The sequence below is a fragment of the Bombina bombina genome, chromosome 3, assembly GCF_027579735.1.
Source record: "Bombina bombina isolate aBomBom1 chromosome 3, aBomBom1.pri, whole genome shotgun sequence".
NCBI classification, from domain to species: Eukaryota; Metazoa; Chordata; class Amphibia; order Anura; family Bombinatoridae; genus Bombina; species Bombina bombina.
In genome coordinates, this window is record NC_069501.1 from 672,131,551 (window position 1) to 672,154,245 (window position 22,695).

The 22,695-nt window shown below is 41.1% G+C and overlaps 1 protein-coding gene across 1 annotated transcript in view; it reads right to left on the bottom strand.

Moving 5' to 3' along the window:
* Nucleotides 1-22,695, bottom strand: part of AP2B1 (adaptor related protein complex 2 subunit beta 1) — a 457,689-nt gene that overhangs the window by 276,016 nt on the left and 158,978 nt on the right. Inside the window, exon 12 of the mRNA XM_053707425.1 lies at nucleotides 12,066-12,164. Coding sequence (XP_053563400.1) covers nucleotides 12,066-12,164 — 99 coding nt within the window. The remainder of the gene's footprint in view (nucleotides 1-12,065; nucleotides 12,165-22,695) is intronic.

A 22,695-nucleotide genomic window follows, 5' to 3' on the forward strand; every position in this document is an offset into this window, starting at 1 on the left:
CTTGTGCTTGCTTAGCAGTGCAAGGGAAAGCACTAATGGCCGCAGACACCGCCGTATGAAACTGCACAGTAACATCTGGTGAAAAAAGGCCCTATCCAGATGGAGGATTAGCAGTGCAATGGGAAACTGCATGTGTGTATAAAAAGGTGGGCAGCTCAGTGGTATCAAACATGTCAACCTTATTTGATTTAATCCCCTTATCAAGGCATATGGAACATAATTGAGAGGGCGGATATTCCAGAGCTCCCTCATAATATAATCAGGCTGCGGCATTACTCTTTGAAATAGAGGGAGAACCCTCTAATGAATCAAAATCCTCCATAGCTAAAGTACGATATGCAGAGGACTACAGTAAAAACAAACTTTATTTTAAATTAAAAAAAATTGCACCTTTATACCCCCAATGGCTGGGGCACTCACCACCTCCTATGACCCAGACAGAACAGAGATAAAACTCCTCTCCGGTAGTAACTCGGTCAATGGAAGCCTCGACCATTCCGGTCACATGGAGCACAATGCAGGACCGTCCCTGCTATGAGAAAAAGCAAAAGTGATACCTGTATATTCCATCTCAGCCTATGAGCACATAAACATCTTACACATAAAGCAGCATAAAATCAACTAAAGCATATATGATTTAACCCAATTGTTCATAATCCCCCTCAGGAGATATTAACCCTTGATTCCATATAGATAAAAGGAACCACACTGTGACCCTGTCTTCTAGCGTTTGCAATATGTGTAAAAAATTGAAACAATCTTACCGGAATTTATGCCGTTGTACAGAAACATGGTCCATCAAGTTTGACAGATAGTAGCAGCGCTTCTGACATGGACTTGAGTGAAGAAAAGCAGGCAGCGAAACTCGTTAACGCTGATTGCTTAGGAGCTGTTAATAGGAATCTGGATGGTTTCGCAGAAAGACTCTCCCTGCATCTTCAGACTCTAACTTTCATTAATGCTCTCAGTGAGAGGCTGACAAGACTACTTAAAACTCCAGTCCCATCTCAAAGGGTACTACCCTCCATAAGGAACTACTCCGAAATCATCTGATACTTCTCTACCAACCTCCTGTGACAAAAAGCAAAGAATGACTGGGGGATGAGGGAAGTGGGGGAGGCATTTAAAAAATTCCAAATGTTTAAATTTTTGCATATAAATAAATTATCACAAACCAATCTACACAACTTAACTATCAAAACTTCCCCACTTTGACCTTAAAAAGAGTGTTATAATCGTAATAAAATAATATATTTTATTTGGCAAAAAACGTCATAGAAGCCAAACCCCCTTTTATGGTGCCTTCAATACAAAAACCTGTCTCCAATCACAATGCGTTTTCATGCATATAATTAATGCATCGTTTCGTCACCCGGCGAATGCGCAATACAATCCGGGGTTCCGCGCATTTGCAGATTGCCGCTTAGAGGACGGTGACGTATAGGATGACGTGTTAGATAGATCGCGCATGCGCAGTACGGACAAAATCGGCCATCTTGATAACTCAGGTTATCGTGAATGATTCGTTATTCAAACTACAGCTTATAACGGGGTGTTTGGAATTGAATTAATTTTAGCAGCATAATATTCAGAGAACGGTAATAATATGACAAGCAAAGCCAATTACAAATATCATTATCAAAGATGGATAGAGTGATTTAAGACAAGTTTTTTCAAATGTTTAGTGTCCCTTTAAGCCTTTGGCTGGGGTGTCTTTGCCTCCTCCTGGTGGCCAGGTTCAGCATTTCCCACAAGTAAGGATTGCAGCTGTGGACTCTTCCTATATTGAGAATGAAAAACACAACACAAACTTACAGCATATCTCAAAATTATGTTCGATATTTTTAGTGTTTAGAAGCTGGATAAATATAGGCTGCTTAACAAAAGTAAATACCAAAATAATAGAAAAGTTCTACAGCAAGGGTTTCCACCCTCAGTCTTTGGGGGCCACAAGCAGGCTAAAATAAAGCAATGCTTTAAAGAGGACCTGGGAAAGAAAAGAGGAAAGGAGAATGGCACTACTATACTAGTGAGGCCTCCATTGCAGGATGAAAAACTGGACAATCTGTTATTAGATGAAATAACCAAAATGACCATGAAGAGTAAGGTTATAGTACTGGGGGACTTTAATTTGCCAGATATAGACTGGAAGATTCCTTCTGCTAGATCGGCTAGAAGCAGGTATATTCTTGAATCTCTGCTAGGGGAATCACTTGAACAATTAGTCAAGGAACCAACTCGTAAGGAAGCTATATTAGATCTAATACTTACAAACAGTGATACAGTTTCAGATGTGTCTGTAGGTGAGAACTTAGGATCCAGTAATCATCAATCTGTTTGGTTTAGTATTCATGTTCAGGAACTGTCCACCCAGACTAAAACAAAAGTTTTAGACTTTAGGACGGCAGATTTTTCATTAATGGGAGAATACCTAAAAAACTATTTAAAGGGGAAAACTCTTATTACAGGGGTTCAAGAACAGTGGGAATTTGTGAAAGGTGCCATTTTAGATGCAACCGCACACTGTATTATACATGTCTGTAAAGGTAAAAGAAAGTGGAAACCAATTTGGTTTTCCAGAGAAGTAGCACATGCTGTAAAGACAAAAAGATAGCTTATAAAAATTACAGACACACACAAGCAGATGATGATATGAAAATATGGAGACTCCAACAAAAAAAGACTAAGCAGTTAATTAGGAAGGTTAAAGCTCATGCAGAAGAGCAGATAGCACAGTCAGTAAAACATGGGGACAAAACATTCTTTAGATATATCAGTGAAAGAAGAAAAAATAAGGTAGGAATAGTAAAATTTAAATCAGTTGATGGTAGAATAATAGAAGGAGATAAGCAGATTGCAGACTGTCTCACTAAAGATTGTGAAGATACAATGTCTACATTAAGGGATGCTACGCAAAATAGAAACAAGCTTAACAGTAATCTTTTTACAGAGGATGAGGTTTTGTTAGCATTATCAAAAGCATTATCAAAAATAAATGTTACAAAGGCAGTGGGTCCTGATAATATTCATCCAAGGGTTTTAAAAGAACTTTGATCAGTGCTAACTGTCCCATTAACTGATCTGTTTAATCAGTCACTATTAACAGGAGCTGTCCCAGATGATTGGAGAATAGCAAATGTAATACCTCTTCATAAAAAGGGCAGTAGAGAAGAATCTGGCAACTACAGGGCAGTTAGTTTAACTTCAGTAGTAGGGAAATTAATGGAAAGCCTCTTAAAAGAAAGAATTATGACTTACATAAAGACAAACAATTTAGAGGACCAAAATCAGCATGGTTTTACTTCAGGGAGATCATGTCAGACTAATCTAACTGACTTCTTTGATTATGTAACAAAAGTATTAGACAAGGGGGAGCAGTTGATGTAGCATATCTAGATTTCAGCAAAGCATTTGACACCGTCCCACACAATAAACTTATTCACAAACTATATCTCCTTGGTCTAGATTCAAAAATTGTGAACTGGGTGGAATGCTGGCTTAAGGACAGAAAACAAAGTGTCTTAGTAAATGGAGTTCATTCAGCAGAGGGGGCTGTTACTAGTGGTGTTCCTCAGGGGTCAGTTCTGGGGCCTGTTTTGTTTAACATATTTATCTGCGATATCAGCAAAGGGCTACAGGGGAAAGTATGTCTCTTTGCAGATGATACAAAAATTTGCAACAGAGTGGATGTTCCAGGGGGGGTAGACAAAATGAGAAGTGATATACAACAATTGGAGGATTGGACAAACGACTGGGATCTAAAGTTTAACACAGCAAAGTGTAAAATAATGCATTTAGGGAAGAAAAATCCAAATGTTAATTACAGACTCAATGACACTTTACTGACTGTTACAGACGAGGAACAGGACTTGGGAATTATTATTTCAGATGATTTAAAACTTAGTAAACAATGTAGTAATGCAGCGAGTAAGGCTAGCAGAATGCTTGGATGTATTGGTAGAGGTATTTGCAGCAGAAATAGTAAGGTTCTTATGCCACTTTATAGATCATTAGTTAGGCCTCATCTTGAGTATTGTGTGCAGTTCTGGAGGCCTTATCTTCAGAAGGATATTAACAAACTTGAATCTGTGCAAAGGAGGGCTACCAAAATGGTACATGGTCTAAAAAATAAAACTTACCAGGATAGGCTCAATGACCTAAATATGTATAGCTTAGAGGAGAGAAGGGAAAGAGGTGATATGATAGCAACTTTCAAGTACATTAAAGGGTTTAGTAAAACTGAGGCTGTGGGTATTTTACATAAAATGGAAAATTCAAGAACAAGGGGTCATGAGCTCAAGCTAAAGGGTAGTAGATTCAGGAGTAATTTGAGGAAGCACTTCTTTACAGAAAGAGTGATTGATTTATGGAATAAACTTCCTCAAGAGGTAGTAGCAACAAACACTGTGGGGGACTTTAAAAATGCATGGGACAAGCATAGGGCTATCCTACGAACTAGATAAGTTTATACTGTTAGGTAAGGTTGGGCAGACTTGCTGGGCCGATGGCTCTTATCTGCCGTCAATATCTATGTTTCTATTTAGATTACCTTATTTAGATTATCTCACTGAAGGATCTGGTGCTGTACACTTAAAGGGCCATTATACACTCATTTTTTCTTTGCATAAATGTTTTGTAGATGATCTATTTATAAAGCCCATAAAGTTAGTTTTTTCTTAAAAATGTATAATTTTGCTTATTTTTAAATAACAAATAATAAATAATAATTAAGGTAGGAAAAATCCTATTGGCTGATCCAATCAGCCAATAGGATTGAGGTCGCATTCTATTGGCTGATTGGAACAGCCAATAGAATGCAAGCTCAATCCTATTGGCTGATTGGATCAGCCAATAGGATTTTTCCTACCTTAATTCCGATTGACTGATAGAATTCTATCAGCCAATCGGAATTCAAGGGACGCCATCTTGGATGACGTCATTTAAAGGAACCTTCATTCTTCGTTTGGACTTCGTTTGAAGAGGATGCTCTGCGTCGGCTGGATTAAAGATGGATGCGCTCCGCTCCAGATGGATGAAGATAGAAGATGCCGCCTGGATGAAGCCTTCTGCCCGTCTGGAGGTCCTCTTCTGCCCGTCTGGAGGTCCTCTTCTGCCCGGATCGGATGAAGACTTCTGCCCCTCTGGAGGTCCACTTGTGCCCGGCTGGGTGAAGACGTCTCAAGGTAGGGTGATCTTCAAGGGGGTAGTGTTAGGTTTTATTAAGGGGGGATTGGGTGGGTTTTAGAGTAGGGTTGGGTGTGTGGGTGGTGGGTTTTAATGTTGGGGGGGGTATTTTATTTTTTTTACAGGTAAAAGAGCTGATTACTTTGGGGCAATGCCCCGCAAAAGGCCCTTTTAAGGGCTATTTGTAATTTAGTATAGGGTAGGGAATTTTATTATTTTGGGGGATTAGATAAGGTTTAATTAGTTTTAAAAAAAATTGTAATTATTTTTTTATTTTCTGTAATTTAGTGTTTGTTGTTTTTCGTACTTTAGTTTATTTAATTTAATTGCAGTTAATTGTAGGTAGTTTATGTAATTAATTTAATGACAGTCTAGTGTTAGGTGTAATTGTAATTTAGGTTAGGATTTATTTTACAGATAAATTTGTACTTATTTTAACTAGGTAGCTATTAAATAGTTAATAACTATTTAATAACTATTGTACCTAGTTAAAATAAATACAAAGTTGCATGTAAAATAAAAATAAACCCTAAGCTAGCTACAATGTAACTATTAGTTATATTGTATCTATCTTAGGGTTTATTTTATAGTATTTATTTTTAAATAGGAATAATTTATTTAATTGTAGTTATTTTATTTAGATTTATTTAAATTATATTTAAATTAGGGGGTGTTAGGGTTAGGCTTAGGGGTTAATAACTTTATTATAGTGGCGGCGACGTTGGCAGATTAGGGGTTAATAAGTGTAGGTTGGTTGCGGCAACGTTGGGGGGCAGATTAGAGGTTAATAAATATAATGTAGGGGTTGGCGATGTCGGGGGCAGCAGATTAGGGGTTAATAATATAATGCAGGTGGCGACGATGTCGGGGACGGCAGATTAGGGGTTAATAAGTGTAAGATTAGGGGTGTTTAGACTCGGGGTTCATGTTAGGGTGTTAGGTGTAGGCATAACTTTTGTTTCCCCATAGGAATCAATGGGGCTGCGTTAGGAGCTGAACACTGCTTTTTTGCAGGTGTTAGGTTTTTTTTCAGCCGGCTCAGCCCCATTGTTTCCTATGGGGAAATCGTGCACAAGCACGTTTAGCCAGCTTACCGCTACCGTAAGCAACGCTGGCATTGAGGTGAGATGTGGAGCTAAATTTTGCTCTACGCTCACCTTTTTGCAGCTAACGCCAGGTTTAAAAAAACCTGTAATACCAGCGTTGTCTTAAGGTAGCAGTGAAAAAAAAAGGCTCGTTAACAACGCACCCCTGTTACCGCAAAACTCGCAATCTAGGCGATTGTTATTTAGCTTAAACGGTAAGTCAAAATACTTGATCTTGGATATTGTCAGTAATATAGTGGCCCCTATCAGTTCTATTGGGTACTCAGTAGTTAGATTTATATATATCAGGGAAATCACAATTCTTAGTACTCTTGGGAAATATTTTTATAGTGTAGCTGCAGCATGTGTGTTGAGTTATCAGAGTACAAAACCAAAACAGGAAAGGCACTATTGTACGTTATTATAGTAAGTAGACTGTTTGGTAAAACTACTTATGTTAGTACTATGTAGCCTTCCAAGCGTGTCTAATAGTCACTGTGTGTTCACATAATTGTAACGCTTGGAGGGCTTATTATTTGAGCACAAAGAAACCTTCCCAAATATTATTGGTTATATCGTACAAAACTATATCTTAAAGACTATACTGTGTAAATGTGCGAAAACATGTTAGGGAGTTTTTGTTGGAGGAATTTGGGATCATCAATTTTAATGTAAAAGTGGTGGATGTCTACTTTATAGGCACTTTATAATACTTGGTATACCTAAGAGAGAACGATGGGCCACAATTTATAGCAACAGGCTAGACGCTGGGTGATATCACTCTCTGGTTCATAAGCAGTCATATTAAGCGCTTTAGTGACAATCCTATGCTATATTATATAGTCCTTAAGATATAGTTTTGTACGATATAACCAATAATATTTGGGAAGGTTTACACAAATAAGAAAATCTACTTTCATTACTTACCATAGATCCCTTGTTTTGAGAGGCTGATTTAATCTAATCCCACATAGCATAACTGTACGGCTTTTACCGTGTTTATTTCGTCAGATTCAAAGCGATATTATAACAACTTTATATGCAATAATCCTTTGTGATAATTACAAGGAACCTACTAGTATTAGGTGCAATATAGGTTAACCTGTAATGTTTGAAGACTTGATACAAAGCACAATAAATTATTAACCTTTTGAAGACCTGATACAAAGCACAATTAATTATTAACCTTTTGTGCATTGTTGCATTTAGCGCATATACTGTTTATATGAACCAGTGACCACAACATATATTTACAGAGCACAATTAACTACTAACCTTTTGTGCTTTATTGCATATAGCACATATACTGTTTATATGAACCAGTGATCACAACATATGTTTTCAGAGCACATTAACCATTAACCTTTTATGCTTTATTGCATATAACGCATATACTGTTTATATGAACCAGTGTCCACAACACATATTAACAGAGCGCAACTATTAACCTTTCGTGCTCTATTGCATTAAGCACATATACTGCTCATATGAACCAGTGACCACAACATATTAACTATCAAATATTAACCTTTGTGCTTTATTGCATACAGCGCATATACTGTTTATATGAACCAGTGACCACAACTTATATTTATTTATTTTTGCGATATATACCCAGTTTTCAATATTTGCTATTATACTAATATATATTGGGCCCATTTATTATCATTTATTCTGTATACCTAAATGATTTACATATAAGAATGACCTCTTCCACTTTTTGGTTTTAATGTTTGTGTCCCAATTTTAACTATGAATAATAAAGTTTGGAATTTTTTAACCGCAGTTTCCCCTGTAGGGAAATATTTTCTGTCTTTATATTAACACATGCTTGTAACTACACTAACTATTGTTAAGATAGGCAACTATAGAGATGACGAGTGCTATTAGTTACACACTTTTGTTGTAGAGTTACACCCTACTTTGTTCTAAAATAAAGCAATGTCTGCATTGCGCGAGGAAGAACAAAATCCCTCCACAGGTCCCCTAACACAACACCATAAAAACATATGGTGCTCCAGGAAGCCACAAGCTCCCCACTGAACCCTATTCTAGCAGACACAACCGCTAAAACTAGCCACATATAGGTAGGAAACCTATATCAGGACCGAAAGAAAAACACAGAACTCACCGACAAGATGGAAAAACCAACTGTCCCAGCAAAAAAAGAGGGCGCTGTGTGAAACACAGAACCACAACTGACAGAACTTGCGAGTTCCAGCTCCCGGCAGCAAAGCTGACCCTAAGTCAACATGGGACCCCATCCCATAGAGAGTGCAGAAGCATCGATGGTAACTCCCAACCAGGAAAGACCAGACCACAGAAGACAACCAACACCAGCCGCAATGCAACCAATGGAGGAAGGAGCATCCGTGAACCCCCCACCAGGGAGGATAACAGGGACAATAAAAGTACACAGTCAGACCCAAGAGAGCAGACAGATCCCCAACCTCCCCTCCAAGAAATGGAACCAACCCAAAAAAGGTCTGGAACATCCATCTCAAAAGAGAGTGGAGGTCCTAAGAGGAAACTACCCATTGAAGAACCCTCTGATCAATTAATAGCAGCTGGCAAGGTACCACAAAGCTATGACAGAAATATAAAGCTTGCTAGTACACAATCCAAGTGCAAGTCACTGCAGCTGGTTTCAAACTACAAACCTCCCACTTGTTAGGCAGCGAAGCTAACCATCAGGCTGCTACAGCTGGCTCAACATGTTCGGGTTACAAAACCCATACACAGTCCCCATCTCTAAGAAGAAACAATCCCAAAAGGGAAGACAGGACGCAGAACACCACGGTATCCTAGTACCAGCCCCCCTGACAGGGAAGAAAAGAATCCTCAAATGAGAAGATAAGGACCCACAGGGTCTCCATGGAAACTGTAGATTTCTAAATCCTCCCCAAAAAGCCAAGCCAAAGCCAGCCGTAGGCAAGGCAAAGAGACCAAAGAGAATGGTAAAGCAATACCAATGAGCAATAACCCAACGATCATTACTACCAGCTCAGTCGAGATAAATAATCTTGAGCCTTAAATGCAAAAGTCGTCACTGGCAACAACTGAAATCCACCTGAAAGGCAGCAAGCTAACCTTCAGGCAAACACCAAATCTCCCATGAGAGTGAAAAATCAACTCCCCGAAGGGACAACGGATGTTCTAAACCCCCGAAACTGGGGACAGGCTGTACATCCTGAGGGACCACCAAGTTGCCTCATACCTTCTTCGTATGAGGCAACTTGGTGGTCCCTCAGGATGTACAGCCTGTCCCCAGTTTCGGGGGTTTAGAACATCCGTTGTCCCTTCGGGGAGTTGATTTTTGCACTCTAGGTAGCGCCTAGCACCCCCCAATGTGTTTGAACATTGGACACTCACAAGAGACTCAGATCAGGATCCTAGAAAGACCTCTAGACAGGCCTTTGAGATGGCAATCCGCACCTGTAGGTGGATCTGAACCCTGGACCCTCCGCTTGCAACCCTAGAAACCAAGAGCTCCCAGATGTTTGAGTGCAACACTCCCAGTCCAGGGACCCTGAACCTCCAAACCCCTTGGGAATGGAGAACTTCGGTTCTGAGGCGAAACCTCCAGAACGGCAGAGGACCTATACAATCCTTCCGATACTCCGATCATCAAGGACGAGGAGCAAGTTGACGTATATGAAATGAAAACACCCCCTCAAGTAATGGAGAAAAAAAAACAAAACACGAACACTCCAACAAAGTGAACGACTCGACACACAACAGGATAACCAGCATACTGGCACCATGTGGGTGACATGAACCTTAAGGAAGAGCTAGCGCCCGACCAGTACCTGCCTGACACAAGGAACACCTGAAAACTGTCCAAGGTCCTAGAAAAATTTGAAGCCCCTGAGGGATCAAAAACAAACTATAATCATAACAAAGTTCTGATAAAGAAAACGCGCAGCTTCCAAGGAAGTGTGCACGCGACCACAAAACTGTGGAAAATTATAGCAGACATGAGCTTCATAAAACAAATCGAATATATCCTAACCGGATTAAATAAAATGAAGGCAGCATCCGAGGGTGAACGCTCAAGAAAAAAACGGCACTCCAGCCGATTAGATGCCCAAGCTCAGAACTGGAACAGATACTTAAAGAAAGAAAAACATAAGGAGAATGCTTCATCCCCACACGTCAAATCCAGTTTGCCGTCCGGCACAGAAGACCGAGGATCCCTGGGCCCAGTAGGGTGGGAATCCTCCTGCACTGCCAAAACATGCCTTAACAAAACACGAAGACATGCCAGTCTAAAACGGAAGGCAAAACTTTCTCCCACCGGGTCAATGAACAACCCCGGCCTCAGAGGCCATCGCTTCCCCAGAAGGTCTAAATGACTCAGGCGATCCCACGTCCAACGAACCCTGGTTAACAGAACACAGACAGTATCTTAAACATACCTCATTAGGGAGATATAAATGTGCCAGCGCCATAGATATGGCCAAGTGGGACCGTGCTGTAACCTCTGGAGAAAACAAGCCGCCTTCCAGAGGAGTAACAGCCACAGGGACATCTGCTTGCGTAGCAAAATAAGGTTCTGGTGCACATGCCTCCCGGGACATGGGATCCTCAGTGGCAGATGGCTCAACGCACTCTAAATTACCTGATACAGGAGTAGAGAGTACTCTAGAACAGCAATCGGAACATAACTGATGGGCATGGATAACCCTGGCCATTTTATTTTCTTCACAAGACGTGTACTCAGAATCGGAGATATCCGTCTCCAAAAAATCTGAATCCTCCAAACACTAACGGCACCTTACACCTCCAATGGCTGGGGCACTCACCACCTCCTGTGAACCAGACAAATAATGAACAGACTCTCTCCATCGTCACTCGGTCAATGTGTGGAAATGGAATACAACGTGACCACACCCGGTCACGAGGTGCATTGTGTAAGCCAAAAAAAGTGCCAGTCACTAGGACCGCTCAAAAAGATGAAGTAAGGTCATTATGTCCAAAAAGCATGTGACAAAATCACATAACAAACATGATTACAGCCCCCCCTGTTCAATAAACCCCCTCAGGAGATATTAACTATTAACCCTTGATTCCATATGATAAAGGAGTCCCACTGGGATCATGACTTCTTTCGCTTAACATTACACTCACATTTTGAAATAAAATGAAACGATCTTACCAGAATCTACGCCGTGGAACAGGAACACAGCCTTTCAAGTTTGACAGATAGTAGCCTCGCTTCTGACATGGCTTGAATGAATAAAGGCAGGCAGCGAAACTCGTCAATGCTGATTGCCAAAGGAGCTGTTAATAAGAGTCGGGATGGTTTCGCAGAAAGACTCTCCCTGCATCTCCGGGCTCTAACTTTAATCCATGCTCTCACTGAGAGGCTGACAGGATTACTTAAAACTCCAGTCCTATTTCAAATAGTACTACCCTCCATGAGAGACTATCTTCGATCTTCTGACACTTCTCTGCCAACCTCCTGAGACAAAAGGTAAAGAATGACTGGGGGATGAGGGAAGTGGGGGAGGTATTTAAGCCTTTGGCTGGGGTGTCTTTGCCTTCTCCTGGTGGCCAGGTTCTGAATTCCCAAAAGTAATGAATGCAGCTCTGGACTCTTCCCGTTTAAGAACAAAAAGGGAACATGAGATTCTAGTACCTTTCTACCCACTCACAAAACTATATCCAACAGTCATGGTTCACATGCTGCCACGTGAAGAGAAAGTTGACCAACAAATACAGATTTGCTTCATACAGGAACACACTTTATAACAGTTACCATAAACTAACATACATCATCTTTGCATTTATTACCTGTGTGGCCAAACTAAGAACTTGTTGAACCAGCTCCTGGGTCTCAGATGGTTTCTTCAGGAACAGTTTGACAATGGCAGTCAGCAGGGTGAGTTGCACCTAATGGCAAAAATGAAGAGACAGTAAAGAAGTGCATTGGTGTACTGCAATTGTACCTTCAAAACAAAATACAGAGACATAACACAATCATGGTTGGCTTAGGGCTCTCAAGACAGGACATCCACGATATATATTTTGAATATAGTGTAACAAGTCTACTTAAAACTTTCTGTTTTACTCATTTTATTTTAATATGTATTATACTCACAATATTTATTTACTAGTATCCATGATTCAATTTAAATCTAATATCATCTAAAGCTAACTTCCATTGGTAAGACTGTACAGTGTAGTTTTTTTCTAAATAAAAATAGGCAAATCAAATAAGTGTTAACTGCGTGAAAAGGCCAAATCTGTAGAGCTATGGAGAGGGGCTTAGTTATACTGCTTACATTATCAGACAAATTCAGTCAGGAAAATGAAGAACACAGAGTAGTACTATACATTACCAATTTGTTTATATTAACTTGTTCATGCAGAATAAATGTGCTAGCTGTCAACCTTTTCAACAAAATATAGCATTTCTGAAAAATGGCAATCTGACCAAACCAACAGCGTTTATGAAGCGGCTTCAATATAATGTAAATGATATATTCAGTTCATTTCTGTGACTGCAGTTACAATCATGTCATTTATAGTACAATGAAACCTCAGACTGAAACAGAATAATGAGTTTATGTTATGCTCTTCTCAAATAAATTATGGTTCAGTTACTTTGATTACACTCCATCAAGCTGTTCTGCTATGAAACCTAAAATTGTTAAAACCATTTCAATCTCTTTATTAAATTTAATAAAAGCAAAAATCTAATTTAATCCTCATTCACAAATCCTGGATGTCTGAATGTATGTTACAGTTAATATACATTGTTATTTAATGGAGCATTGAGCACAATCTATTGCTATTTAAATGTTAAAATATTGTGTGTGTAAAAAGGAATTGCATTAACCACTTCTTGCTTTTATGTAAAAATTGTGCATGTCCCAGGCTCCTTTACAGAGGTCAAGAACCAAAATCTGTAACCTATATTTTCATTAAAAAGTCTCAAATCAATACCCGATTGTAGTTTGCAGCATTTTTTTAATAAAATCTAGGTTACACAATACGCTTTTTGGCCTCTGTAGTGAGAGAAGCACAAAGTACTTTATACAAAGAAAACTAAAAAAAAATACTCTATCAATAATGAAAAGTTTAAATTTCAGTAACCTGTTTTTTTAAAGTAATACAGAAGCTGTAAACAATTGTGGTTCTGGGGGGAGGTAAGCAAGGGGTGACATCTATTTTGCCCTCAATTGGGCTGATGAAGAGGGTAAAAATGACTACTCCCTGCCCAAGTCCTTTTAGGTAGGCTATGATCCACAACTGCCTTACCATACCCTGGACCATCTGGCTCTGTCCTGAGAACAACTGCGACCCACCTACCCCAGCCCATGGAACAACCATAACTATGTCTCCACCCACCATGTCCCACGCGTAGAACAGAACACCTGTGACTCCACCAAGAAGTGTTTGCCCCTCCCATATTAAGGTTTCTGCAACCACCACTGGTTTTGAACAACAAAAACAGTGACAAAAATGTTACATGTTAGGATTTGTTTATATTCCCCATGACTACTGCAAAGTCTGCAGAACATAGATTGATCCTGATAAAGGATAAGGGTAGATTTATACATGTTTAAATCTAAATCAGTACAAAATGAATAATGTTTTGGTCCAGCAAATTGTTAAAATTCATAACTTGAGCAGTAAAGGGTGCAACCAACAGCTGCAGTGTAAATATAGATTTGTCTTGCATTATATCAAACTGAGTCTTGTGTATCTAACACGTATGGTATGTAATGGATAAATAAATACATCTTCATTTAAATAAAAATATCCTGGAAACCATTTGCATACAGGTTTTCTTGTTCACAGTGGACCTTATGTAGTTATAAATAGAGAGATATTCTGACAGATATCAAAATGCTGAAAAGGTAAGAAAAAAACTTACTAATTAAGTTGCCTGTTATTAATGCCAAGAAATTTCAGCAATGTTGTATGAGATATGTCATGCCATTGATATCACGTAAGATTTCATCAGCAGAAATTGTAGAACATATGTTTACATTAGGTTGCCAAAACTTGTAAGACAGAATGGGTTAGAAGTTTTGTTGTAAAATAAAATCTTCCTTTCACCTTGTGATAGAACGTAACACAATATTTACATTTATGTTGCATACAACATTCTTGAAAACATGTTATTAAACACTAGTGTGGGGAAGATATGAGAGTGTGACATTGACTTTTCCTTCTTAACCCCTTAATGACCGCAGCACTTTTCCATTTTCTGTCCGTTTGGGACCAAGGCTATTTTTACATTTTTGCAGTGTTTGTGTTTAGCTGTAATTTTCCTCTTACTCATTTACTGTACCCACACATATTATATACCGTTTTTCTCGCCATTAAATGGACTTTCTAAAGATACCATTATTTTCATCATATCTTATAATTTACTATAAAAAAAATTATAAAATATGAGGAAAAATTGAAAAAAAATACACTTTTTCTAACTTTGACCCCCAAAATCTGTTACATATCTACAACCACCAAAAAACACCTATGCTAAATAGTTTCTAAATTTTGTCCTGAGTTTAGAAATACCCAATGTTTACATGTTCTTTACTTTTTTTGCAAGTTATAGGGCCATAAATACAAGTAGCACTTTGCTATTTCCAAACCTCTTTTTTTCAAAATTAGCGCTAGTTACATTAGAACCCTGATATCTTTCAGGAATTTCTGAATATCCATTGACATGTATATATTTTTTTTTAGTAGACAACCCAAAGTATTGATCTAGGCCAATTTTGGTATATTTCATGCCACCATTTCACCGCCAAATGCGTTAAAACAAAAAAAATTGTTCACTTTTTCACAAATTTTTTCACAAACTTTAGGTTTCTCACTGAAATTATTTACAAACAGCTTGTGCAATTATGGCATAAATGGTTGTAAATTCTTCTCTGGGATCCCCTTTGTTCAGAAATAGCAGACTTATATGGCTTTGGTGTTGCTTTTTGGTAATTAGAATGCCACTAAATGCCACTGCGCACCACACGTGTATTATGCCCAGCAGTGAAGGGGTTAATTAGGGAGCATGTAGGGAGCTTTTTGGGGTAATTTTAGCTTTAGTGTAGTGTAGTAGACAACCCCAAGTATTGATCTAGGCCCATTTTGGTATATTTCATGCCACCATTTCACCGCCAAATGCGATCAAATTAAAAAAAACGTTACATTTTTCACAATTTTAGGTTTCTCACTGAAATCATTTACAAACAGCTTGTGCAGTTATGGCACAAATGGTTGTAAATGCTTCTCTGGGATCCCCTTTGTTCAGAAATAGCAGACATATATGGCTTTGGCGTTGCTTTTTGGTATTTAGAAGGCCGCTAAATGCCGCTGCGCATCACACGTGTATTATGGCTAGCAGTGAAGGGGTTAATTAGGTAGCTTGTAGGGAGCTTGCAGGGTTAATATCACATTTAGTGTAGAGCTCAGCCTCCCACCTGAAACATCAGACCCCCTGATCCCTCCCAAACAGCTCTCTTCCCTCCCCCACTCCACAATTGTCCCCGCCATCTTAAGTACTGGCAGAAAGTCTGCCAGTACTAAAATAAAAGCTATGTTTTTTTTTTTTTTTTTTTTTAAAGCATATTTACATATGCTGCTGTGTACTATCCCCCCCTTAGCCCCCAACCTCACTGATCCCCCCCAAACAGCTCTATAACCCTCCCACTCTAACTTAATCTGCGCCATTTTGGGTACTGGCAGCTGTCTGCCAGTACCCAGTTTAGCAGAAAAAATGTTTTTTTTTTAGTTTTTATTAAATTTTTCTGCAGTGTAGCTTCCCCCCACACAAAACCAACCCCCCACCCCTCCATGATCTCTTTTTGTGCTTTTGCACAAACAAGATTTGGCCATTTGTTACCTAAAAATTTTTCCATAGTGTAGCGGTTCCCACCCGCTCCTGCCCCGTGCACGCGCCCGCCCGCCACCCTCCGTGCACGCGCGCGCGCCCGTGCGCGCCCCCTAACGGCCCGCCCCCGATCCCGCCCCCCTTGACGACACAGGGAACACCGATGGCCGCCCACCCGCCTCCCAAGTCGGCTCCCACCCACCAACGATACCGGCCATCGATGTCCGGTGCAGAGAGGGCCACAGAGTGGCTCTCTCTGCATCGGATGGCCGTGTAAGGTTATTGCAGGATGCCTCCATATCGAGGCATCACTGCAATAACCGGAAAGCAGCTGGAAGCGAGCAAGATCGCTTCCAGCTGCTTTCCACACCGAGGACGTGCAGGGTACGTCCTCAGGCATTAACTGCCTTTTTTTTGAGGACGTACCCTGCACGTCCTCGGTCATTAAGGGGTTAAAGGTACATTCTGGTCAAAATTTAAATGCACATAGATTAATTACATCTTTGAATATAAACATATTTGCAATATACATTTATTGGCAAAGATGCTTCTAGTAAAAGTTATTAATGTTTAAGTGTTAAAAAAATTCTGCACATGCATGTGAAGCATAGCTATATACTCTCAGTACACCAGCATTTTAAATACTGCAGGTGCTCAGATCAATGTCTGCCAATCTTGATGACAGATCCCGTGTTGGAAAACGTAGCGTCTACATGTCCCACGTCATAACAGGGGAGGGGATAGAGAGTACAAATTGAGTTACAAAGAAGCACAGTGGATTTTCACATTGTGCATTCGACATACCCTAGGCATTAATACGGAGTCAGGCGTAAATCTATTTATATGAACATATATCGTTCCAGTATATCCTCTTATTCATTTATTTATAGGGTACATTTAAGTCCTTTTCTATGTATATCCCCCTTCTTATGCAAAATGTATGTATTTATCAAACACTATGAAGTACACTGTCAGTAATGACAGACTATGAGGTTTTGACCTGTGCACTTGTTTTGAGATGTCATGATGGGCTTAATTATCTAATTGTTTAATTGGTTATTATACCCACTGATGTAACTTTCTTTTAAAAGGAGCATCCGGATGTGCAATGTATAGCGGTGAACAAGTGCAGAAGCCCTGCACGAAACATGTCTGCTGTTTTTGCACATTTGGATAACGCATTTATGTGACACATGAATTACGGTTTTTAAGCTGCTTGTTATGCTTCAATAAAACTTAGATTTTTACATCTTTGGAGTAAATATTGCATTCGTTTTGAGGAGTTGCTACAGACGATGCACTACTACATCATTCCTTACTGTTGGGAAAACTGAACCTGGCCACCAGGAGGAGGCAAAGACAACCCAGCCAAAGGCTTAAAAACTTCCCTCATACCCCAGTCATTCTTTGCCTTTCTTCACAGGAGGTTGGCAGAGAAGTGACAGAAGATTTGGAGTAGTTTCTTATGAAGGGTAGCTACCCATCGAAATAGGACTGGAGTTTTAAGTAGTCTTGTCAGCCTCTCAGTGAGAGCATTGACGAAAGTTAGGGTCTGGAGATGCAGGGAGTCTTTCTGCGACCCAATCCAGACTTGTATTAACAGCTCCTAAGCAATCCGTGTTGACGAGTTTCACCGCATGCTTCCATCACTCAAGTCCATGTCAGGAGCGATGCTACAAGACTGTCAAACTTGAGAGGCTGTGTTTCTGTTCCACGGCATAGATTCCGGCAAGACCATTTCATTTTTTATACACATATGATAACGCAAGAAGACAGGGTCACAGTGTGGCTCCTTTTATCTCTATGGAATCAAGGGTTAATATTTCCGGAGGTGGATTATTGAACAGGGGGAATTAATCACAATTTTATTTTATTATGATTATGCTGCGACATGTGTTAGATGAGGCTCAGGTAGATGTGGGAACATACAGGTTTTACTTTCGTTTTTGGTAAGCTGCCTGAAAGGCTTGGCGCGCTTTTTTCTATGGCAGGGGCGGTCCTGCATTGCGCACCACGTGACCGGGTGTGGTCACACTGATTTCCGCTTTCCTGTCCGTGCGGTTTACAGGAGACAAAGCGGTTTCTCTGTTGGGCCTGGGTCATACGAGGTGGTGAGTGCCCCAGCCATTTGGGGTATAAAGGTGCCATTTTATCTTATTAGCAATAGTTTGCTTTATAAGCGCAAGCTATGGAGGATTCTGATGCGTTAGAGGGTACTCATTTACCCAAGTCTAATACCTGTATATTGTGAGGAGGCCACAGTATACCCACCTGCTCAATTATCTTCCTCATGCCTTGATAATGTAATCATGTCAAAGAAAGTTAATATGTTTAGTACCACTGAGCTGTCCACCTCTGAGGAGTCTCCATCCTGTGAGGTGCGCACCCTACAGTCATCTCCCAATACACATGCAGCTTCCTGTAGCACTCCTAAGCCTCCATCTGGAAGGGCCCTTTTACCGCCAGAATTTGCTGAGCAGTTACAAAGGGCAGTGTCTGCGGCCTTTAGTGCATTACCTTGCCCTGCTAAGCGCAAACGAAAGGTCAAATATTGCTATCCTTCCCAGGGGTCATCTACTAGCTTGTTGGATTTATCCGATACAAGATTATCCGCTGATAAACACGCCTCTGATACTTCAGAGGATGCTCTTTCTGGGTAGGAATCTGCTGCCTCTAAGCCTCCAGCTGCGGAGGAACCAGAGTTTAGATTTAGGATTGAACATTTACGCTTTCTGCTAAAGGAAGTTTTGGCTACTTTAGAGGTCCCAGAGCCTAAAGTGCCTAAGGAACCTTTGATTCCTAAGTTAGATAAGGTCTACAAGGACAGGGTTAAGAATGAATGGGAAAGACTTGGTTCTTTATTTTCCCCCTTCTTCCTTTAAAACATTATTCCCGGTCCAGATTCTCAATTGGAGTTGTGGGGTTCCATCCCCAAGGTGGATGGCGCTATCTCCACGCTTGCTAAGCGTACTACTATCCCGCTTGAGGATAGTTTGTCATTTAAAGAGCCCATGGATAAGAAGATAGAAACTCAGTTAAGAAAGATGTTTCAACATACGGGATATTTGTTTCAACCAGCTGCGGTGGTTGCTGGAGTGGCTACCTACAGGTGCGACTCCTTATCTGAGTTGATCAAGGTGGAAGGTCCCCTCGATGTGATCCAAGAAAGATTTAAGGCCTTAAGGGTAGCTAATTCTTTTATTTGTGATGCAAATATGCAGATTATTCGCCTGAATGCTAAGGCTTCAGGTTTTTCTGTTCAAGCCCGTAGGGCACTATGGCTGAAGTCCTGGTCTGCCGACATGACTTCGAAGTCAAGACTTCTTTCCCTTCCACTTAAGGGAAAGATACTATTTGGTCCAGGCCTGGACTCAATTATCTCCACGGTTACGGGAGGCAAGGGTGCCTTTTTACTGCAGGATAAGAAGAACAAACCTAAAGGACAAGGTCCTAGTTTTCGTTCCTTTCGCTCGGATAAATCCCAAGTCAGCAGCCCTCTGCAAAGCAGAGCAATCCAAGGGGACTTGGAAGCCGGCTCAGTCCTAGAATAAGTCCAAGCAAAACAAGAACCCCGCCGAGACAAAGTCGGCATGAAAGGGCAGCCCCCGATCCGGCTATGGATCTGGTAGGGGGCAAACTATCGCTCTTTTCGGAACGCTTGGTTTGGGGGATGTGCTAGACCCGTGGGTCCTGGAGGTCATCGCTCAGGGATACAGGATAGGATTCAAGTCTCATCCACCCAGGGGCAGATTCCTCTTGTCAAATCTGTCTTCAAAGACAGAAAAACGAGAAGCCTTTCTGGGGTGCGTGAAGGATCTATCCTCCCTCAAAGTCATTGTCCCGGTTCCTCATGCGGAAAGAGGTCTGGGATACTATTTAAATCTGTTTGTGGTCCTGAAGAAGGGAACCTTCCACCCCATTCTGGATCTAAAGTGTTTAAACAAATTTCTATCTGTGCCCTCGTTCAAGATGGAGACAATAAGGTCCATCCTTCCCATAGTTCAGGAAGGACAGTTCACGACCACGATAGATCTGAAGGATGCTTAACTGCACATTCCTATACACAAAGAACACTTCAAGTTCCTAAGGGTTGCGCTCCTGGACCAACACTTCCAGTTTATTGTACTGCCATTTGGTCTGGCTACTGCTCCAAGAGTTTTTACGAAGGTTCTGGGTGCTCTGTTGGCAGTGGAAAGAACCAGAGGTATAGCAGTAACACCATACTTGGACGACATTATGGTTCAAGCACCATCCTGTCGCCTGGCAGAGGACCATTCGAAAGATCTTCTACTTCTTCGATCTCATGGATGGAAGATAAACTTAGAAAAGAGTTATCTTACTCCCAGTACCAGGGTAGAATTCCTGGGTACTATAATAGATTCTATATCCATGAGGCTATTCCTTACAGACCAGAGATGTTGCAAGCTAACTTCCACTTGTCTTGCCCTCCAGACCTCCTTCAGGCCCTCTGTGGCTCGGTGTATGGAAGTGATTGGTCTCATGGTGTCCTACATGGACATCATTCCTTTTGCCAGGTTCCATCTCAGACCACTTCAGCTGTGCATGCTGAACCAGTAGAATGGCGATCATTCGGATCTGTCTCAACAGATTTCTCTGGACAAGCGGTCGAGAGCATCTCTCTCTTGGTGGCTCTGTCCAGATCACCTGTCCCAAGGGACATCCTTCTTGAGACCATCCTGGGAGATTTTAACTACGGACGAAAGTCTGTCAGGATGGGGAGCTGTTTGGGGTACCAGGAAGGTAGAGGGCCTGTGGATTCGAGAGGAATTTCTCCTCCCAATCAACATTTTGGAACTTCGAGCGATCTTCAATGCTCTGAAGGATTTGCCTCTTCTGGGTTCCTCCCAGTTTATCAGATTCCAATCAAACAACATAACCTTGGTGGCTTACATCAACCATCAGGAGGGAATGAGGAGCTCCCTAGCAATGAGGGAAGTATCTCAGATTCTGGTATGGGCGGAGGCCCACAACTGCACGCTGTCAGCATTCCGGGTGTGGACAACTGGGAAGCAGATTTCCTCAGCAGACAATCCATTCATCCGGGGGAATGGTCTCTCCATCCCGAGGTGTTTGCAGATATTTGCAACAGATGGGGAACGCCGGAGCTAGATCTCATAGCGTCCCGGCTCAATTCCAAGCTACTCAGATATGGGTCGCGGTTCAGGGATCTTCAGGCGGACCGAGTAGATGCATTAGAAGTGCTTTGGAGGTTCAATCTAATTTACATTTTTCCACTGTTACCACTTCTACCTCGTGTAGTGGCCTACATCAAGCAGAAGCAAGCATCAGTGATACTGATTGCTCCATCGTGGCCGCGAAGGATGTGGTTCACGGACCTGGTGGAGATGTCCTCATCTCTTCCATGGAGGTTACCTTGTCACAGGGATCTGCTGGAACAGGGTCCCTTTGTTCATCAAAATCTAGATTCTCTGAGGCTGACTGCGTGGAGACTGAACGCTTAGTCTTAGGCAAGAGAGGTTTCTCTGAGAGGGTTATTGACACTCTCATTCAGGCTTGTAAGCCTGTTACTCGTTGCATCTACCATAAGGTGTGGAGAGCTTACTTGTTCTGGTGTGAAGAGCATGGTTTTGTCTGGAAAAAGGTCAAGGCTGCCAGGATTCTTTTCTTTCTCCAGGAGGGTCTGGAGAAGGGCCTTTTTGCCAGTTCACTGAGGGGACAGATTTCGTCCCTTTCTGTTTTGCTGCACAAGAGGCTCGCAGAGCTTCCTGACGTGCAATCCTTTGTTAAGGCTCTGATCAGGATCAGATCAGTGTTTAGATTTAACGATCCACCTTGGAGTTTGAATCTTGTTCATAAGTTTTTGCAACGGGCTCCATGTGAGCCTATGCAGTCAGTTGACATTAAAATGTTGTCCTGGAAGGGTCTTTTTATATTAGCTATTGCATGGGCGCGCCGAATTTCTGAAATGCCTTGCAATGTGAGCCTCACTATCTAGTGTTTCACACTGATAAGGCTGTCCTACATACCTGCTTGGGTTTTCTTCCTAAGGTGGTGTCTGATCGTAACATCAATCAGGAGATTGTGGTTCCTTCCTTGTGTCCTAATCCTTCTTTAAAGGAACGTTTACTTCATAATCTGGATGTTGTTCGAGCTTTGAAGTTTTATCTTCAAGCTACTAAGGATTTAATACAAACATCTTCCTCGTTTGTTATCTACTCTGGGAAGCGTAAGGGTCTGAAGGCCTCTTCGACTTCCTTATCTTATAACGGCTCATTCCACTAGAGCGGTGGCTTCCTCTTGGGCCTTTAAAAACGAGGCATCTATGGATCAGATTTGTAAGGCGGCTACCTGGTCCTCCTTCATACTTTTGCTAAATTTTACAAATTTGATGTTTTTACTACGGCTGAAGCAGCTTTTGGCTGAAAGGTTTTGCAGGCTGTGGTGCCCTCAGATTAGGGTCCGCCTTTTCTTTTACCCCTCCCGTTATCATTCAGTGTCCTCTAGAGCTTGGGTATAGTTTTCCCAACAGTAAGCAATGATGCTATGGACTCTCCTCATATTAAGAAGGAAAACATTAATTATGCTTACCTGATAATT